Source organism: Magallana gigas, chromosome 7 (assembly GCF_963853765.1).
Source record: "Magallana gigas chromosome 7, xbMagGiga1.1, whole genome shotgun sequence".
NCBI classification, from domain to species: Eukaryota; Metazoa; Mollusca; class Bivalvia; order Ostreida; family Ostreidae; genus Magallana; species Magallana gigas.
The window spans coordinates 38,440,200-38,458,509 of record NC_088859.1 but is presented as its reverse complement, the minus strand read 5'-3'; the positions used below and the strand labels follow the sequence as shown (position 1 = coordinate 38,458,509).

At 34.1% G+C, this 18,310-nt stretch overlaps 2 protein-coding genes across 2 annotated transcripts; both read left to right on the top strand.

Annotated features, from left to right (window-relative positions):
• The first annotated feature begins 1,668 nt into the window (after positions 1 to 1,668).
• LOC105347459 (ras-related protein Rab-10) lies at positions 1,669 to 8,151 on the top strand. The gene is made up of 6 exons (XM_011456567.4): positions 1,669 to 2,049; positions 3,002 to 3,062; positions 4,021 to 4,159; positions 4,520 to 4,609; positions 5,353 to 5,454; positions 5,651 to 8,151. The coding sequence occupies exons 1-6, from the start codon at positions 1,923 to 1,925 to the stop codon at positions 5,729 to 5,731; spliced, it is 600 nt and encodes a 199-aa protein (XP_011454869.1). The 5' UTR covers positions 1,669 to 1,922; the 3' UTR covers positions 5,732 to 8,151.
• A 921-nt stretch (positions 8,152 to 9,072) lies between these two features.
• Positions 9,073 to 15,887, top strand: LOC105347460 (uncharacterized). The gene is made up of 10 exons (XM_011456569.4): positions 9,073 to 9,449; positions 10,337 to 10,445; positions 10,563 to 10,724; positions 10,831 to 11,001; positions 12,691 to 12,764; positions 12,885 to 13,082; positions 13,722 to 13,815; positions 14,181 to 14,314; positions 14,720 to 14,863; positions 14,988 to 15,887. Exons 1-10 carry the CDS (start codon positions 9,225 to 9,227, stop codon positions 15,108 to 15,110), a joined length of 1,434 nt encoding a protein of 477 aa, XP_011454871.3. The 5' UTR covers positions 9,073 to 9,224; the 3' UTR covers positions 15,111 to 15,887.
• Positions 15,888 to 18,310: the final 2,423 nt, after the last annotated feature.

Here is an 18,310-nt window from a genome sequence, read left to right as displayed (position 1 = left end):
AAGGTACATGTATATTTTTGAAATATTAACTTTCACCTACAAGTATTTAGATTTACGAATACTTGCTGCAAATAAATGTTGTGAGTTTAAAAAAACAATATGTGTACTGTTTATTTGAAACATTATATTGGAGTTTATTCTTCATTTGGGTTAGTTGAATTATTTTCACGCGTTTAAAATGAGGCATGATTTAATACTCATGATTTTCAATGTTGGGTCCACGATTATTCAGTAGCATTCCAATAATCGAGCTATAAAGTGAACTTTTCATCTAATGTTTTGTCCGACCGTCTGTCTATCTGTAAACTGTTTACATTTTAGTTCTTCTACAGAGCCCTCAAATTCAACCAAAGCTGGCATAAAACATCCTTTGGTGAAGACACCTGTAAAGGAGAAATTATAAGGAAATGTTACAGGAGAAATAGGGTATTAAAGGTGTTATAAATTATATCTTAGAACCCAATCGCCAATAATGTAAATTATATGGACTTCCTTATAAATGATACATTGAATTCAAATTCATGCATAAACTATCAAGGAACTCTTTTGAAGATATTGTGAAAATGGATTTGAACAGTGCAAACTATAATGATTTTTTAACAAAACCTCTGGATTAGAAATAATCAAAATCCCGTTCAAACCTTTACCCAGAGTGGTTCAACAAAATCTTGATATATGTATAAATATAACAACTCTGATAAATATGTTGTAAATAAATCAAATTGAGAAATAAAAAATGATTCAAGCTCTTGTAGTAAAAGTTGCATGTGTGTGTCAAGGATATAAATAAATGTACATGTATGGTTAATAACAAAAAATCAAGTCTTTTCCTAATTGTTATCGATAACACATATTTACATGTACTTAAAGTGTAAAAAAAATTCAAAGACTTATTATAAATCCTTGCCTCCAAAACTTCCCTATATAAGAGAGTTTAATCGTATGGATTTTTTCCTTCATGACTCTGGACGGCAGTAGACTTTTTTTGTTTTGTTTTTTCTTGGGGGGGGGGGGCATACTTTTAATTTTTGTACCTTTCGTTGCATTATAGTATAATGTTTCGCGTATAATAGTCCTGCTTGCAGGCTATATATGATATAATAATTAATATCATCACAGCGTACCTATAATTTCTTCATATAACATAAATTTCACTGTTATTTTTCTCCCTTTCAATTCCATTTTCATATGCTCCTAAACTGCCAAATAAGTGGGGGCCAACTCCATGTTGATTTACCTTTTTATATGTCAATTCTTAAAGAAAATGTTTGCTGCGAGAAAAAGTGGGGAGTATTTTCAGTTTAGATTGAAAAGCCATGTTTGCGGCGGTGTGTGCAAAAATCGTGAGGCTAGATTTTTTCTTTATTCCAAATATAAACATTTCTTATTTCAAAGAACAACATATTAATTTAGAAAAATCAGAGACAATAACTAAGAAAATATATAAATGTTATTTATGTCTCTGGAAAAATTGTATAACAGTTACTGAGTCAGACTGTGTAACGTTACCCTACTGTATGAAAATTAAATCATGATATATTCTAAAAAATAAATAAGTTTGAAATGATTAAAAAAAAAATTTCGACCATGACTAATGAACTAATGCGTTGTTACATATGTCGAGGTCGTACCACCCCACCCATTTGTAATTCGGAATTATTTGGTTTTTATAATACGTTTTACCGGAAGTGACGCCATTTCAATCCTTTGCCATCACTGTTATCCTTATTGATCATTTAATGGCTAATAATAGGCAAAGTTTTAATGTTTAGATCAACACCTATTCATGGACATGATTCTTGAAAAGAAAATAACTTTCTGATTTGAATTGGGAGTGAAATTGATATTTACTACGATTAATTAGAAGGTCGATCCGCCATCTTTTGACAAATATTTCGGGAGTTGAATGAGGAAAGATCAAGATGGCGAAAAAAACATACGATTTGTTATTTAAATTGCTTCTTATTGGTGACTCTGGTGTTGGGAAAACGTGTCTCTTATTCAGATTCTCCGACGACGCTTTCAACACAACTTTTATTTCCACCATTGGTAAGTTGATGATGTTGGGTGCTACCAGTTTACCCACTTCCTTTTCTGGACGGCTGCAGTAATATGATATTGTGTAGATCAAATGATCCAGCATTCAAATCATGAACTGTCTATTGGGATGTTGCTGGGTGTCTGTTTTCAATAGAAAACAAATTGTATTGTGTATAATCAATGTACTTCATGGGAATTTAAATTAAAACTATCAGAGGTTAATAGCTGTAGGCTAGGATTAATAGACTAGAGATTGAATAAATTGCTTTTGTTACAACTTTTTAAAAAAAATATGATAATGAATTTTATCTACATACTTTCCTACGCAGTTAGGTGTATTAAGTATTATTAGTAACAATATTCGAGTCTGACTACCCAAATAATGAAATTGATAGAAATTCTTTAGCCTGGCTGTCAAAATTATAAAAGAATATTAGGTTCAATAGTTACTGGAATGTGAAGCTAAACAAGATATTGCCTCCATTTTTAGTTTAATAAAGGGTCATTTGGCTTTTAAATCTAGCTCTCAATCAAGTTTAATAATTAAGAGTAACAGCATATATGTTGTATTCAATTCCCACTTTACCATATGTTCTTTTAAGTCAGTCTCAGTGGTAAAGAAATGAGATAGGACACTTAAAAATTGTATGACAAAAGAGTCAGTGTAACTGAGACAAAAACAGCATCTGCTTGGGGTTTTGAATCTCGATAATACAGCCTACAGAACTGTTGATCCACCACCTGCATAGCTAGTGGTAGATACAAGGTTGGCAGGAGTACATATCATAAAACTTATTAATAAACATATCTGTTGTTTGTCAATTTGTTTTGAACCTCAAGAATATTGCTTAACTTATGTTTAAACAGAACTGATAGAAGGTTTTTACTGTTAATTTATGTAAATAATCATGATATATGAAAGTATTTAAAGGATTTTTAATTTTCATGTTTTTCTTTGTAGGAATAGATTTTAAAATCAAAACAGTTGAACTTGGTGGAAAGAAAATAAAGTTACAGATATGGTAAGATTTCTTTGAGAGTTTAAGGTAAGGTTTGCGGTTACAGGGAGATAACTCACACATTTTCATTGTGACGTAACACCAACTACCCTTTATTTCAGTTATGACGTCAAAATTTATATGACGTCATAATTGATTTCAGGTTTTTTTATTTCGCGGGGTTTTTTAGTTTCAATGAAAAAATAGGAGGACACAAGCATTTTATCAATTTCCACGAAAACGAAATCCGCATCATATGGTTTTGAATAGTGTTTTAGAAACATCAGATTACACATATTCTAAGATACGTTTTTCCTGAAATTGGTGGACTTCGAAAGGTTTCAAATAAGATGTTTTCGTTTACATAATAGTAGTCCAAAATTAAGACTTTTGTTGCATTTTATTCTATTTTTAGATAGTTCATCAGAAATTAATAAAAGTGAATCATGATATTAATAGTGATATTATTTTCGAACATTTTAAGCATAAATAACCCCCATAATAGTCACATATTAAATGTACAAATTTTCACGAAATTGTTTACATTTCATCAAAATGAAAATTGGAAATCATGAACTTTGACCTTATGTAGTTATAAAACGGGACCGGCAAAATTCATTTGAATTTCATGATAAAAAAAGACTTTAGCATGGTGAACAAAATGTTATGTAACTTTGGTACAACCTCTAAAAAATGCAAGCCGCAAACCTTACCTTAAGTTGTTTAATATGTTCAAACAATCTTAATGGTTGGTTCTCCATTGTTTCCCTTCCTAGCAATTGCATTTTTTATGAAATTCGTTCGTTGATCTAAAGTGATCTAGTAAATCAATGATATGGTTTATCATCTGTCTGTGCAGTGACAGGTTGTAAACTTGTTTTAGTACTTAATAAAAAATGATTTCACAATTATTATTTCTATATATGGATTGCTTTCAATTGCTACTTTGTTGCTCATCAAAGTCCTTTTGATCTGTGAATAGGGATACAGCAGGACAGGAGAGATTCCACACCATCACCACCTCTTACTACAGAGGCGCCATGGGCATCATGCTGGTGTATGACATCACCAATCCCAAAACCTTTGAAAACATCTCCAAGTGGCTACGGAATATTGATGAGGTGAGGCCAATGTTTTGTTGTTGTTTAAGTTAGTGGACCAAAACAAGAACTCATATTTTGTCAGATTCTTACCATGATTTAGTTACTGTGTATTATTTTGATTACTTATGCAGTGTCTGCATGTTAAAAAAAATGTGACAAATGACTGCATGATTAATGATGATTGATGAGATCAATTATTTTCATTTTCTCAATTTTAATGCACAGATAACCATATTTTAATACAAGTACATTGTATTACATGTTCTTCATAACATCTCATGAACTGCAGATCACAGGGGATCATAATCAGTTTTGAAGTATGTATGCCTCATATCATAGTCATCTTCATCAGCTACTTACATGTCTCTTATTTTACAGCATGCTAATGAGGATGTAGAAAAGATGATTTTGGGAAACAAATGTGACATGGAGAACAAACGACAGGTGTCCAAAGACCGTGGAGAGGCGGTGAGTGTACACATGTGTAGATGTACACTATCTGTGTGTCACATCTGTACCACTTAGAGTGTATAGGAAATTGAAATAATGGTGCTTGTCAGCTTCTCATGCATATGGCTGTAAAATAGATTTTGATAGATTGGAGTTTAGTGAAAATCAGTAGTATTTACCAGGACTGGAAATACCGGTATTTACTACCGGTAACTCCCAGCACTGGTATTTCCCAGCCAACCCTGATCGGAAGGTAGTGTAATACTGTTACCGGGTTACACATACGTTTTCTTTTTACAAACTTTTCTTAGTTGTAATTTGTATCACTAATTTGACAAGAAAAACTAAAGTGTGTATAAAACATATACCAATACACATATTGGAGAAGGGAATGAAATTGGGAAGGGCGTTGATTGAGTATAAATTTTAAAGCCTTTGGTTTCATGCACATGGTTGGAATATATCAGTAATGAGATGAGATAGGATAGGTCATGCTCAGCTGGACAGCTTTAAATGGTTCTTGATAATATAATTTGTATAGTTTAAGAAGAGTACATACATACACCTAACCCCTGACTGACAGTACATGTACATGTATATAATTACTGTAAGGTTGATTGGGATAAAAAGAATTTTCTTCATTCAATAGAAATAAAGCAGGAGTTTTGAAGTAAAAAGAAATATGGACCTGGCAACTTTATCTATTTCAGATAGTTCTTTCAGACTGTATTGAAAGGAATTGTTTCTATTTTGTCTTGTAGATTGCCAAAGAACATGAAATTCCATTCCTAGAAACAAGTGCAAAAGCCAATATTAATGTAGAGAAAGCCTTCATGGATTTAGCACAAGCAATATTGAATAAGGTATATTCAATTTAACTTCTTATTCCTTCATAAGTATTTTAATGATATGAGTTCTCTATTGAATTTGTGAATTGTTGCAATTCTTTTTCTATATTTTACGTAGAGTTAAAGTATTTTTTCATTTATTTGAGTGTTATAATTTGCCTAATATAACTGTGTTGGATTCTAATCATTCTATTGAACATTTTTGCTTCAGTCACCATCTAGGGATACAAGACCAGAAGGACAAGTGATAAATGGAGGGAGCCGGCCTAACCACTCCAGTAAATGTTGTTAAAAGACTTCTGTATCTGTATTTATGGGGACATCACTGTTTTTGTCATGTGAATAAAAACAAAGCTTAAGTAGCCACATGGTTCTGGAGATTCTGTTCTGGAGCTTCAGGAGTCGGGAATCTTATCCACTTCACAGCCGGGTCTCCCATTATTTAATTAAACATACTAACAATAATCCACAGCAGGTATCTAATAAAATGTACTGGTAGTCGAGCATCAATATATAAGAATGCTATGAACTTAATAAATGATATAACTAATTGAATAAGTAAAATATGAGAAGTGGCTGGTAACACAATGTGATAAAGTAAAATTAATTGCTGATACATTGTACCATTTACTTCTAGCTTTTGCAAGAAGTCTATAAAGATAGTTGGTCAGAATTTATTTTTGTGCATGTTTTCAACTAAATCAAATTTAATGATATATTTAAAAAGTACTGTTTAACAGATTGTATTTCAGGGTACTTGCCTGCAATAATATAATACATTATTTGATGAAAAATTAATTAAACTTCAGCAACACTAGAAAAAAAGCTGGATAATCTAATTATGTCCCAAATGTTTCTGCAATTATTAAAATTATTTTTTTTTAAATATATGAGTGAATATTAAAAGACTGTGGAAGTTGCAAAAACAATCTTTCAGAAATGGAACAACATGATGTTTGAATGTTTGACTGATATGAAAGATATTTTATGCCTCTTGTTGGTTTTAGAGAACGAAAGATGTAAGGAAGAATATTATCTTATTGGTGATTCATTTCACTATACCTTGCTTGCACAGAATTGTTATGATTTGGTGTTGCTGTTTCACACAAGCGTATTTGTTAAATTGTTAGGGGTAGGGGTGAGAGGGGAGGTGGTATATGGACTTGATAAGGTTTCCTGTATCTATTTCCCAAACACTTTACTTACGGTAATTGTGTTAACTAAAGTACAAGAAATTGATATGAAGATTTTTTAATACTAAGGTTTGATCTTTTTCCTTCTATAAACTTATAGCTTTATCAAATATATAAGAAAGATATGATTTGTTATTTAATTTACAATTTTTGACCTCTGTGGATTATAAAAGAAATGTTATTTGTTCTTAAAAGTAAGTAGCTGAAATCTGTATAAAAACAGCCAACAATGCTATTTGCAGTATTGGGCTATGTGTACAAGTAATGTAAATTAAGTTTCGATAAGAATAAGTTTAGTGATTTTGAAAACTGCTGCTTAATATGCAAGTTGTAACCTGTATTGAAAATGCAGTACATTGTGTTTGTGTTCATATATTTTGATTTCATGTGAATGGTATTTGTTTAATCTCGACTTTAGAGTCATTCAGATACGTGTATACACATACCTTGTATTTCAATCTACAAAGATTACAAATATGGATATTGGAGACAAGAACAATATCCATGCTGAAGGGAACCATTTTGTTAATTTGTTCACTAATTTGTAAATAATTATTTTAATATGGCAAAATTTTTGTTTTTCATTCATGCAATGTTTATTTTTGTCATTGAAATGAAATTGATGGACGCTTTGTACTTTGACACACACTTTGATTTCATGGTATCTAATGATATCTCTGTTGGTGCCTAGTCTTTTGTTTTAGACTGTGTTGTCAGTTTTTATTTGGTGTGAGGTGAGGTTTACATAACTGTTACATTGGTGTGTGGTATACGTTGATGAGAGGTATACATTGAGGTATACGTTGATGAGAGGTATACATTGAGGTATATACTGAGAGGTATACACTAATGAAGAGTATGGAAGGCCAAATGTGATTAGGGCGGTATGAGTGGGGAGATTGAGGGATACACTTCAACATTTTTCTTCATCTGGATTTCAACTTTTGTTTAAACTTTCTTTATAAAAATGGATAACAGAATCTATATACATGTATATTGAATGTGTGTCCGTATTTAAAAAAAAAACCAGAATCATTAGTGCGTGCAATCAGATTGGACCATTCTGAAGATTGTCAAAGAAATTGTTCATTCAAATATGTACAAGAATAGGCCTGTAAATACAACCAGTAACTTAGTCCAATCCAAGTATGTGTGCTTCTGTGGCTGTCTTCAGTGTTCAGTGTGTGTGAAGATTCTGTTTAGTAATAAAGCAGCTTTTGATGTGGACCAGAGGGCTAAGTACATGTAGTATAATTAACTCTGTGGCAAAACGTCTTCCCTGTTTTGGCGAATTGGAGGTCTTGCCACAATATGGTGATTTAGTATTCAGAAGTCAAAGAATGGTGTCAGAGTTGACCATTTCATTTTGTGTACATATACATGTATCTCAGTGTTAAGTTACCAGCCTACCGTTTTGTATTTGATTATATAGACTTGTTCTCAATCTAGGCTATTCATTTTGCTTCTGATATCCACTCCTAATTTTATTCTGAAATAAACTTTGAAACATAAAGTTAAACGTGTGTCATTGTTCCTTGATATACGGATTTGCATGCAGGGCCGATACTACATATTAGGGTAATTGTAGACCCCTCATTACGTCACCATAATGAGGCGTGGACTCGCCAGCCGGCTCTCAAAGACGTCAATTTGAGACGGACGTCAGCAAAGCTGGATCCGGTGGGTCAAAGTTGCATGCGAAAGATACTTGACTTTTTACATGTATCCGTGTTGAATTCGAAACATTGTGGATGATTAATTAATCATTCTTTTATATACTAGTAAACGTATATTGTTTGCAAGGACTTTATAGCTCTTTTAGAATTATTCTAAGCATATTCTTGAAAATGATCGACCTTCAGAATCGCCGTTGCAATTTTTTGTTGTTCAGATTTGAGGATGAATCTACAATCCATAACTTGAAATGAAAGAAATAAGAGTTACTTGTATATAAATATATTTTCAAAATTGTTATAGACGTAAGTAAAAAATCTAGAGCAATGCTGAAAAATTTAATAGGTCGTATGTATTCTAACTTAGTAAGCTATTCAGAATATAGTCAATCAGTAAAGTTGCGGATGCGTATGATTTCATTATTAAAAATATTATATATATTACATGTATATTATTAAAGTTCACCCCGATAATCGAATGCAGACTGTCCTTTTTTAGCTACATGCTTTGTTTAAGATGTCGATTAATAAATTTTCTAAACAATACCATAAGGCTATTGTTTTTTTTATTTTCAAGGCTTCATTTCCCTGTTAGTACGGCCTGTAACAGAAATGTAAAAAAAAATTCAAAATACATGAGAAACATTCGGGTTTAATAATATTTTTATTTTATTGACTTCTAAAATATTTATTTGTTAATCTTGACAGATGGATTCCCCCTATCTCAATCTTTTTATAAATTTTAACGGGAAACAAACCACTTCCGCGTTGTCGGGAAGGACCAAGTTATTGACACGTTGTACAACAGGAGTTGTCCCGCTTAGTTTAGTCTTCCGTATTGTCGGTGTTTGTTTACCATCTCATTATGGAATGACAATTACTGTCGGTTTGTTGGCCGCAATTTAGAACAAGCTAGAGAATGGAACTAAAAGGACAGGTGGTAGTATACTCCATTGTGGGGTGCCCTCATTGCATGAAGGCAAAAAATACTCTACAAGAAAAGGGAATTCCCTACACCGACATCAGCTTGGATAAATTCCCCAAGTGTAGGGAGGAACTCATCTCAAAAACCGGCAAGAAGACCGTTCCTCAGATATTCTTTAATGCTACTCATGTCGGAGGAAACGATGACCTGCAATCGCTGGTAAGTTTAATGTGGCTTAAAATTGTGGGGGTGGGGGTGGGTTATGAAATGTAAATTTTTAGGAAAAATTAAGGAAAAATATTTTGGTAGGATGAGGAATCGAATCCAGGACCTGTTTTGGAATATTTCTATAGTCAGGTGCTCTGTTACTGAGCTGTCAAAGCTGATATCAAGTTAAACATTGATTTTAGTAATTTTAACACATTCAAGTTTGAAAACAAAGGACTATGTGCGGTATGGTCAAATTATATCTGCCCCCGATTTCAACCAATTTTTATATAGTATCGTATAAAAATGAAATCTTCATCAATCATTGTAAAGAGGATGCCTATAACTTTAATAATGATTTAAGTCATCATTGCGCACTCCCTGTTTATCTATGACGTCACCTAAATGACCTAATTCCCGCAAATTTGCAAACAAATGAAGATATTCTCATTTTTGCTCTATATTTTGCATTCGGAAGTATAGAGCGCAGGTCTGCTCAAGTGCGATTTTAACATATGTTTTTCTTCAGATAGTTAAACATATTATACTAAAAAATGGTACTTGAGCAAGCCTGCGCTCGATGTTTCCCAGTCGAATAACCATCGGAAAACACCCATATTTTGCTACAAAACATCAATTTATCAAAATAATGCAATATTCATGACGTCATTTCTACATTATGACGTCACTGTTTTGATAACCTTTTACACCTTTATTTCCAATATGATTTTAACTATCTTTCACGTAATTTTAAAGCTCCTTCTAAAACTTTGATTTTGGGGGGCAAAGATTGCATAAAACCGCACTTAGTCCTTTATATAGGCTAAATTAAACCACTAATAATATTAAACAAAAACAAAAACCCAGTTTCTTGAACTTTCAATTTGTGTGTTGTATAGATCAATGACAAGGAGAGATTTGATGCATTGCTTAATGATGTCATCACTAATGAAGCTCCTCCAGATGCCCCCCAAATTCCAGATCCGGATACTGCAGTTCCAGATTCAGGTACAGCGCTTTACTTTCAAGTTTCAAGCAAGCTAGGATTTCAACATTTAGTTCAGAAACAGAAGAGATTCTTCAGTCTGGGTACATTGATTATTGCTCCCAGTGATTTGTTTACAGATGTGGGAGATTTCACCTGTGAGCCGGACGAGTATGCAGTCCTGGTAAAGAATCTCAGAGCCAGTGGTCTGATCAAGGACCACCGGAGATTTTTGTTGGTCCAGAAGAACACCTTTGTGGGGAAAGAGTTTGTAGACTGGATCGTCAAAACCAAGGGACTAGGTAAACTGTTATTGGGACACATCTGATCCATGTAAAGAAGACCCACATTTCATCCATATCTATGGTATGAACACATGTATTCATTAATTGTGAACTCTTCTCATAGACAGATCTGTAGCAGTAGAGATGGGACAGAAGCTGATTGATCAACATTTTGGACACAACCTAAAATCCAATCAGATGTTTGAGGACTCGGACACTCTGTACAGGCTGATGGATGATGATGAGTCTACGGCTCTAAATGCTGGGGAGATGTCAACATGTGAACCAAGACCAGGTAAGATGTCATTCTGTGAACTAGGACCAGGTCAGATGTCATTCTGTGAACCAGGACCAAGTAGTAAGATGTCATTCTGTGAACCAGGACCAGGTAAGATGTCATTCTGTGAACCAGGACAAGGTAAAATGTCATTCTGTGAACCAGGACCAGGTAAGATGTCATTCTGTGAACCAGGACAAGGTATGATGTCATTCTGTGAACCAGGACCAGGTAGGATGTCATTCTGTCAGCTAAGACCAGGTAAGATGTCATTCTGTGAACCAGGACAAGGTAAAGTGTCATTCTGTGAACCAGGACCAGGTAAGATGTCATTCTGTGAACCAAGACCAGGTATGATGCCATTCTGTGAACCAGGACCAGGTAAGATTTCATGCTTTGAACCAGGACCAGGTATGATGTCATTTTGTCAACCAAGACCAGGTAAGATGTCATTCTGTGCACCAGGACAAGGAAAGGTGTCATTTTGTGAATCAGGACCAGGTAAGATGTCATTCTGTGAACCAGGACCAGGTATGAGGTCATTCTGTGAACCAGGACAAGGTAAAGTGTCATTCTGTGAACCAGGACCAATTAAGATGTCATTCTGTGAACCAGGACCAGGTATGATGTCATTCTGTCAACCAAAACCAGGTAAGATGTCATTCTGTGAACCAAGACCAAGTAGTAAGATGTCATTCTGTGAACCAGGACCAGGTAAGATGTCATTCTATGAACCAGGACCAGGTATGATGTCATTCTGTCAACCAAGACCAGGTAAGATGTCATTCTGTGAACCAGGACAAGGTAAGGTGTCATTCTGTGAATCAGGACCAGGTAAGATGTCATTCTGTGAACCAGGACAAGGTAAAGTGTCATTCTGTAAACCAGGACCAGGTATGATGTCAATCTGTCATCCAAGACCAGGTATGATGTCATTCTGTTAATCAGGACCAGGTAATATGTCAGAGTCATGTAAGCTATAATTTTATGAACCAAAGACCAGGTAGATATGCACCAATGTAAGTAAGCTACACTGTATGAAACAAAAACAGGTAAAGATGTTACTAATTGAACCAAAACTAGATTGAATGTCACTGTCATTCTGTCAACCAGGACAAGGTAAAGTGTCATTCTGTGAACCAGGACCAGGTATGATGTCATTCTGTCAACCAAGACCAGGTCAGATGTCATTCTGTGAACCAGGACAAGGTAAGGTGTTATTCTGTGAATCAGGACCAGGTAAGATGTCGTTCTGTGAACCAGGACCAGGTATGATGTCATTCTGTGAATCAGGACCAGGTATGATGTCATTCTGTCAACCAAGACCAGGTATGATGTCATTCTGTGAATCAGGACCAGGTAATATGTCAGGGCCATGTAAGCTATAATTTTATGAACCAAAGACCAGGTAGATATGCACCAATTTTAGTAAGCTACACTGTATGAAACAAAAACAGGAAAAGATGTTACTAATCGAACCAAGACCAGATTGAATGTCACTGTGATTCAGTATCAGGTAAGTCATCCTGGCCATCAAAGCCAGGTAATATGTCAAATTGTTTACAAATGTAGTTAGAGAATGCAAATTTTCTCTGTGTGAAGAAAGATCAGATAGGATGTCAATTTGTACAGAACAATATAATTCATGATTGAGATGCTTCTTGCTTATTCATGTTTTAATACTTTTCTACTTGTCTTATGTTTCAGCTGGTGAGTTGGGAGAAGATATCAGAAAGCTTATATTAAAGATATACGCAGCCTTCTTGTCGTCTGATGGTAAGGTAAGTACTAATTCATACAAGAATTCACAGCTGCAGCAAGTAGAACTTTGAGATGATTTTTATAAAGAAAATCTGTCGTTAAAAAAATTGTAATTCTAGTTTTACTATTATCTCTGACAGAAAGTGAACTACAAAGGAATTGCTGGCAGTGATGAATTTAAGAAGTATATACGTCTTACCAAAGAGTTGCAGCGAGTGAATGTCGTTGATGCCAGCGGGGATGAGAAAGTGGCCTTCTTCATCAATATCTACAATGCTCTTGTCATTCATGCTAATGTTGCCTTTGGACCTCCTGTAAATCTGTGGCAGCGATACAAGGTAAGGGAGTAAATAGATATAAGTACTCAATACATGTATAGAAATTGTCAGGTACACATACCATACATACTCAATATACATACAGTTACTATTGTACTACATGTATTTTAAAAATGTAGACTTTGAGGTGGTAAAATATAAACAGGGGCTGTAAAATCAGTGATTTTAATTACCATCCCAAATATATCAAAAGCATGGCTCTAGGATGAAAGATTCTAATGTTGACGTGCAGGGCTCCATTGGTCATGTATTGAAAATGCATAAAAACTTCAGGTATAGATAATCTTATCTACTAATGTGAATCTAGCAGACAAACTATGTAGAAGATAATGATGAACAAGAGTGTTTCTAGTACAGATGTGAAATTCCTGTCCCCAGGGTCAGGGGCTCTGGTTTTAGGATGAGATTCTATTAGTAGTACATTTATAATTGCATTGAATCTAGAAAAATCTTCATCTAATAATATCAGACACCAAGAAGAAAAACTGAATGCAAGATATTAAACCAAGGAAAATGATGAGATTCAGTTTTGGTATTTAGATTTTAAATCAATTATAGGTATACATGTATTTGATGTGTTATCACCCTGCCCCCACACCTTGATGATTCTCTATATATCCGATTCTTTAAATTTTGCAGTTTTTCAATACTGTCCGTTATATCATTGGTGGACATGCTTACTCACTGCAAGATATAGAGAATGGAGTATTGCGAGCAAATAGAAAAGGAGTGGGTAAGTTTTGAGAGAGAGAGAGAGAGAGAGAGAGAGAGAGAGAGAGAGAGAGAGAGAGAGAGAGCTTCTTTACTTAATGACACCAGGAAAGAAAACAAATGTTTTTAATTTAAATGTGCATATACATCTGTAAGTACAGTAAAGGGAAGTTAAAAAATGATGCTCACTGAAATGATAAAATGATTGGTATTCATTTAAGTAATACCAACTTGACTGCATAAAAACAGGTGTTTGCACAACAGTGAAGCCAATATAGGAAGTGTTTTTTGATTTGAGGCCCAGGTGTCCTTCGAGGCAGTATTTTGTTCGCAAGAAGAATATAAATTACAGAAAGTGCAAAGTCCAAGGACACGGTTTTGTTGTAGGAATGCTGTTTCGTCCTTTCTCCCAGTCTGATCCACGCCTGAAGGTCGCCTTAGATGAGCCCGAGCCTTTCATTCACTTTGCTCTTGTGTGTGGAGCCAAAAGCTGTCCCCCCATCAAAACATACTCCACTGATGTAAGAAATAAATTGGTTTGATGCATACAATGTACATCCTACAAAAGTCTGGCTCTGTCGTCACCAATTTTCCTCAAGTCAATACTCGGCCTCAAATCTGAGGTTTGACTTCAAGTTTATGCACTTTCCTTTACAGAATTTGAGTTGAGGAATGAGTTGAGGGATTTGAAAACTTTGGTGACGGTGGAGCCTGATTCCATCTTTAAACTGTTTTACCAAGCAGTCATAATTTTTTAATAATATAACTTTGCAAAATGTTTTACATATTATAAAGCATTTCTTAAAGTTCTGAACCATCCAATAGATATATACATAATACTTTGTATACCTTACTGATATAATATGATGTGCATGATTATTATTTCATTATGTGATTAAGATTGATTTATTATTTATGCTTATTAGGGGTTAGAGGATCAACTGAAACTGGCTGCTGAAGCTTTCTTGGACAGTGATGATGGCCTCACCATTGACATGAACAAAAAACAAATCATGCTCACCAAAATTCTCAGCTGGTATCAAGAAGATTTTGGGAAAAACAAAGAAGAGGTCAATTCATTTCATGTTCTAATTATTTTCTCAGAACTTTCCCAATTAAAAAAGTAGAACAAAAAAAGCCTGACTTCGAATAATTGTTTGAATTAAGAATTTAATATTGAATGGTTTGTGACAGGTTTTACAGTGGATTCTAGCCAATCTGCCCGATGGGGAGAGGAAATCTCAGTTAAAAGAGCTATTGGATGGAAAGTCGTACAAAGTGGGATACAAGCATTATGACTGGGGACTCAATTCATAATCCAGAAACTCCCGACTCTCTCAATGTTTACCGATTGATATCTCCTTGTGTGTTCTCTTACCATATGTTGTAACTGTGTTTTTTGGTCATATTTTACCCTGCATACATACCAAGTTCTTTGGGGTTTTTCATTCTATTTATTTTTTTCAAATTGTATTACATTACATTTTCAATGCCACAAATCACATTTGCAATATCTGATGCCATCCTTTAAACCATGATTTTTTTTAAAACTAGGAATTTATATAACATGCAACCATATCTACTGCAATATTAATTCAATATGTTCTGTGATATTGCTGATTTGTTACATGTACAACTAACCAAACCGTTTTGAAATCCTACATGTAATAAAATGCATGAAAACAGAGTTCCAGCCAATGAAATCTTATGGATATTGACAATTTTAACATTTTGTGTGCCTGTATATATTGTACCGGGTGCAGTTCCGTTAAGTGGATGTGTTGGTTGTTGACCATTGTTGTGTATTTGTTTTGTCTGTTTATAAAGCAAGTATATTTTTTTAAACCAAAGTACTCGATGCTGTTGATTCCGTTGAAAGCTGGGGATACCAGTTCACCTATCAGGATTTGTAACCATATCCAGCATAATATACAGGTGAACAAGATAGCAATGATATTATGATTTCAAGTATCATTCCTGTCAATATCATTATGTATGTACAATGATTTTGTGATTGTTCCATGACAAGTGCTTATTTATACATTTAGTGATTTGTACATTCCATTTGTGAATTAAATTTTAGTAATATGATAAGTTTTAGAATATTTTCCTTAAAAATTACTAAATTATATTCTTTTATTCATTTATTTTTTCTAATAAAGTTGTGAGTGAAGATATATCAAAGTGATTGTTCTGAAAAGTGAATAGAGAAAAATACATAAATATTGTCATGCAGAAAAGCTACTCAACAACATCCTGTTCAGTAATTTATTGTTTACAACAATGACTCCTGCACACTCTACTTTCTGTTCAGTAAAGCCCAGAGTCCAATATAACTCTACTTGAGACGAGTCAAGAGCAGAAAGGAGGGGTTGATGAAATACCAAGTGTTTGCATGTCAGATTATTTTTTACCCGACATCACCTGAAAAAATGGAAGGGGCTAAATTATTGCAGCTAAGTGCAAGTGTGTTTCTATGAATTGGAACTAATGACTCATATTAATTATTACATGGCACATTTTATATCGCATCCTTTATTAGCCTGAGATCGCTTATAGCTTTTAATTTAAAATTCAGACATGTAGCATCGTTTCTAAGAGGGGGCAGACTCATCCAAAAAATCTTGACTAACAAAAAAGTGAATTAAAAAAAGACAACTTCCCCAAATCATGAAAATCCTAATCCGTTTGGTTTGTGTGTGTGTGTGTGTGTGTGGGGGGGGGGGGGGGGGAGGGAGATGGGGTAGCGTAGTATACCTATAACTTCAATTTCACTCAAAATTTCCTTATTTTTATTTCAATTTTTAACATACTCCCAAAGAAGTGGGGGAGGGGGGCACTCAATGATAATTCAATTTTTATATGTAAATCTAAAAAAATGTTTGCTGCGAGAAAAGGTTTATGGGGGGGGGGGGGGGGGTTACGTACCTGAAGTTATAACACTCCCAAGGTTTATATTACACGTGTAGGGAAAATATCGGTTGACATGTTTATTGTACAACCGGAAGACAGTATATTTTCTAAAAGTTATATGATAATACCATGTTAACTTGTTCAAGGACATTGTATCATATTAACAAATCAAATAACACAGTATATGTTTTGTTACAATATCGTGTTTACATACTTATATTTCAAACCAGAGGAATACACGCGCGTTTCCCTCACAAGCAACTTGTGCCAACAACTGATCAAAATATTATGAAATCGTAATATGATCGTAAAATTTCTTTTCTTTTTTGCGTTCAATTCGTTTCAGTTCATTTATATTTTTTCATAAAACCATATAAATGGTACAAGAGCTACAATATTTATTACATACATGTATTTACAAACAGTTTGTATGACGAAGAGCAAGGTAGATTTGGGGGGGGGGGGGTTTGAGGAGAACATGCAGACAATCTCAGATATTTTGGTTTTAAAACGACAAAGCTTTCCAAGACCAAGAAATACAAAATTGGTTTTATCATCCAGTTACACAATTTCATAGCATTTGTTTAACGTATTAGCGTCTTTTTGAATTGAAGACATTGCGTTATAATGAAACAAGTAATGGACGATCGAGCTCATTCTCGAGTTGAATGTTCATTCCTTTGTTGTAAGGCTTGTTCTGAATTGGAACGGATGATTATTTGTGTCTTGGAGTTGTTCCGTTTGGTTCAGTATAACTGTCATTGACAAATGATAATATACCCTCCACATACAATATGCAATGGTCTCAATAGTGCTCTTTAATTTTCATCGAATTAAAAATTTGTAAAACTTCAATTCCGCGTGACAATGCTTCTCTTGTTCTCGTGAGTATTCGCTGTATTGTAGAGCATGTAATTATCAGACTGAGAGGATGTACTAAATATTGTGACAAATATATAAAACAAGTGCACTGAAATCACTGTGTATGCCTTAATGTTTCTATATTCAATGTACCTGCTACGTCCCTCAAAAAAGTCTTAAATTTTTTTTTCATTGGTAGTCCATGAACATGTTACTAAATCTGTATATTACGTAAAAGTTACTGTAAAATAAATTCAGCAACAAAGCATGCACATGTTAAGTGTGGGACGATATGCACTGATAACGTTCAACCTCTCTACATGCCGACAAAATCTAGTTTTAAATTGAAGCTGACTAAGCCAGCGTAAGTTATTTACTTTCACAACAACCTAATTCCTTTCATCTTAACTTTGTTTAAAAAACTTAGTGCACTTTAAAAAATGAACACATTTCTATGGTGTTTCTGTTTCCCTGATATAAACACCGTTTCCTGTACTCAGTCAATAATTGACTAACTAATACATCCTAATGAAGGTGATCATCGCTTCCCTGTCATATTAAACACTATACAGTACAGTCGTAACCGTTTCATCTATCGCTAATTCCGATATGTGAATATTGACGACACTAAAGAAAGTCGAAACATATTTGATAGATTTGTGAAAATCTACAATGTATCTAAATAAATGTAAGATAGCTTTGTGGTAGAGAAAACCGAGCACTATGCAGTGCTATCATTTTGC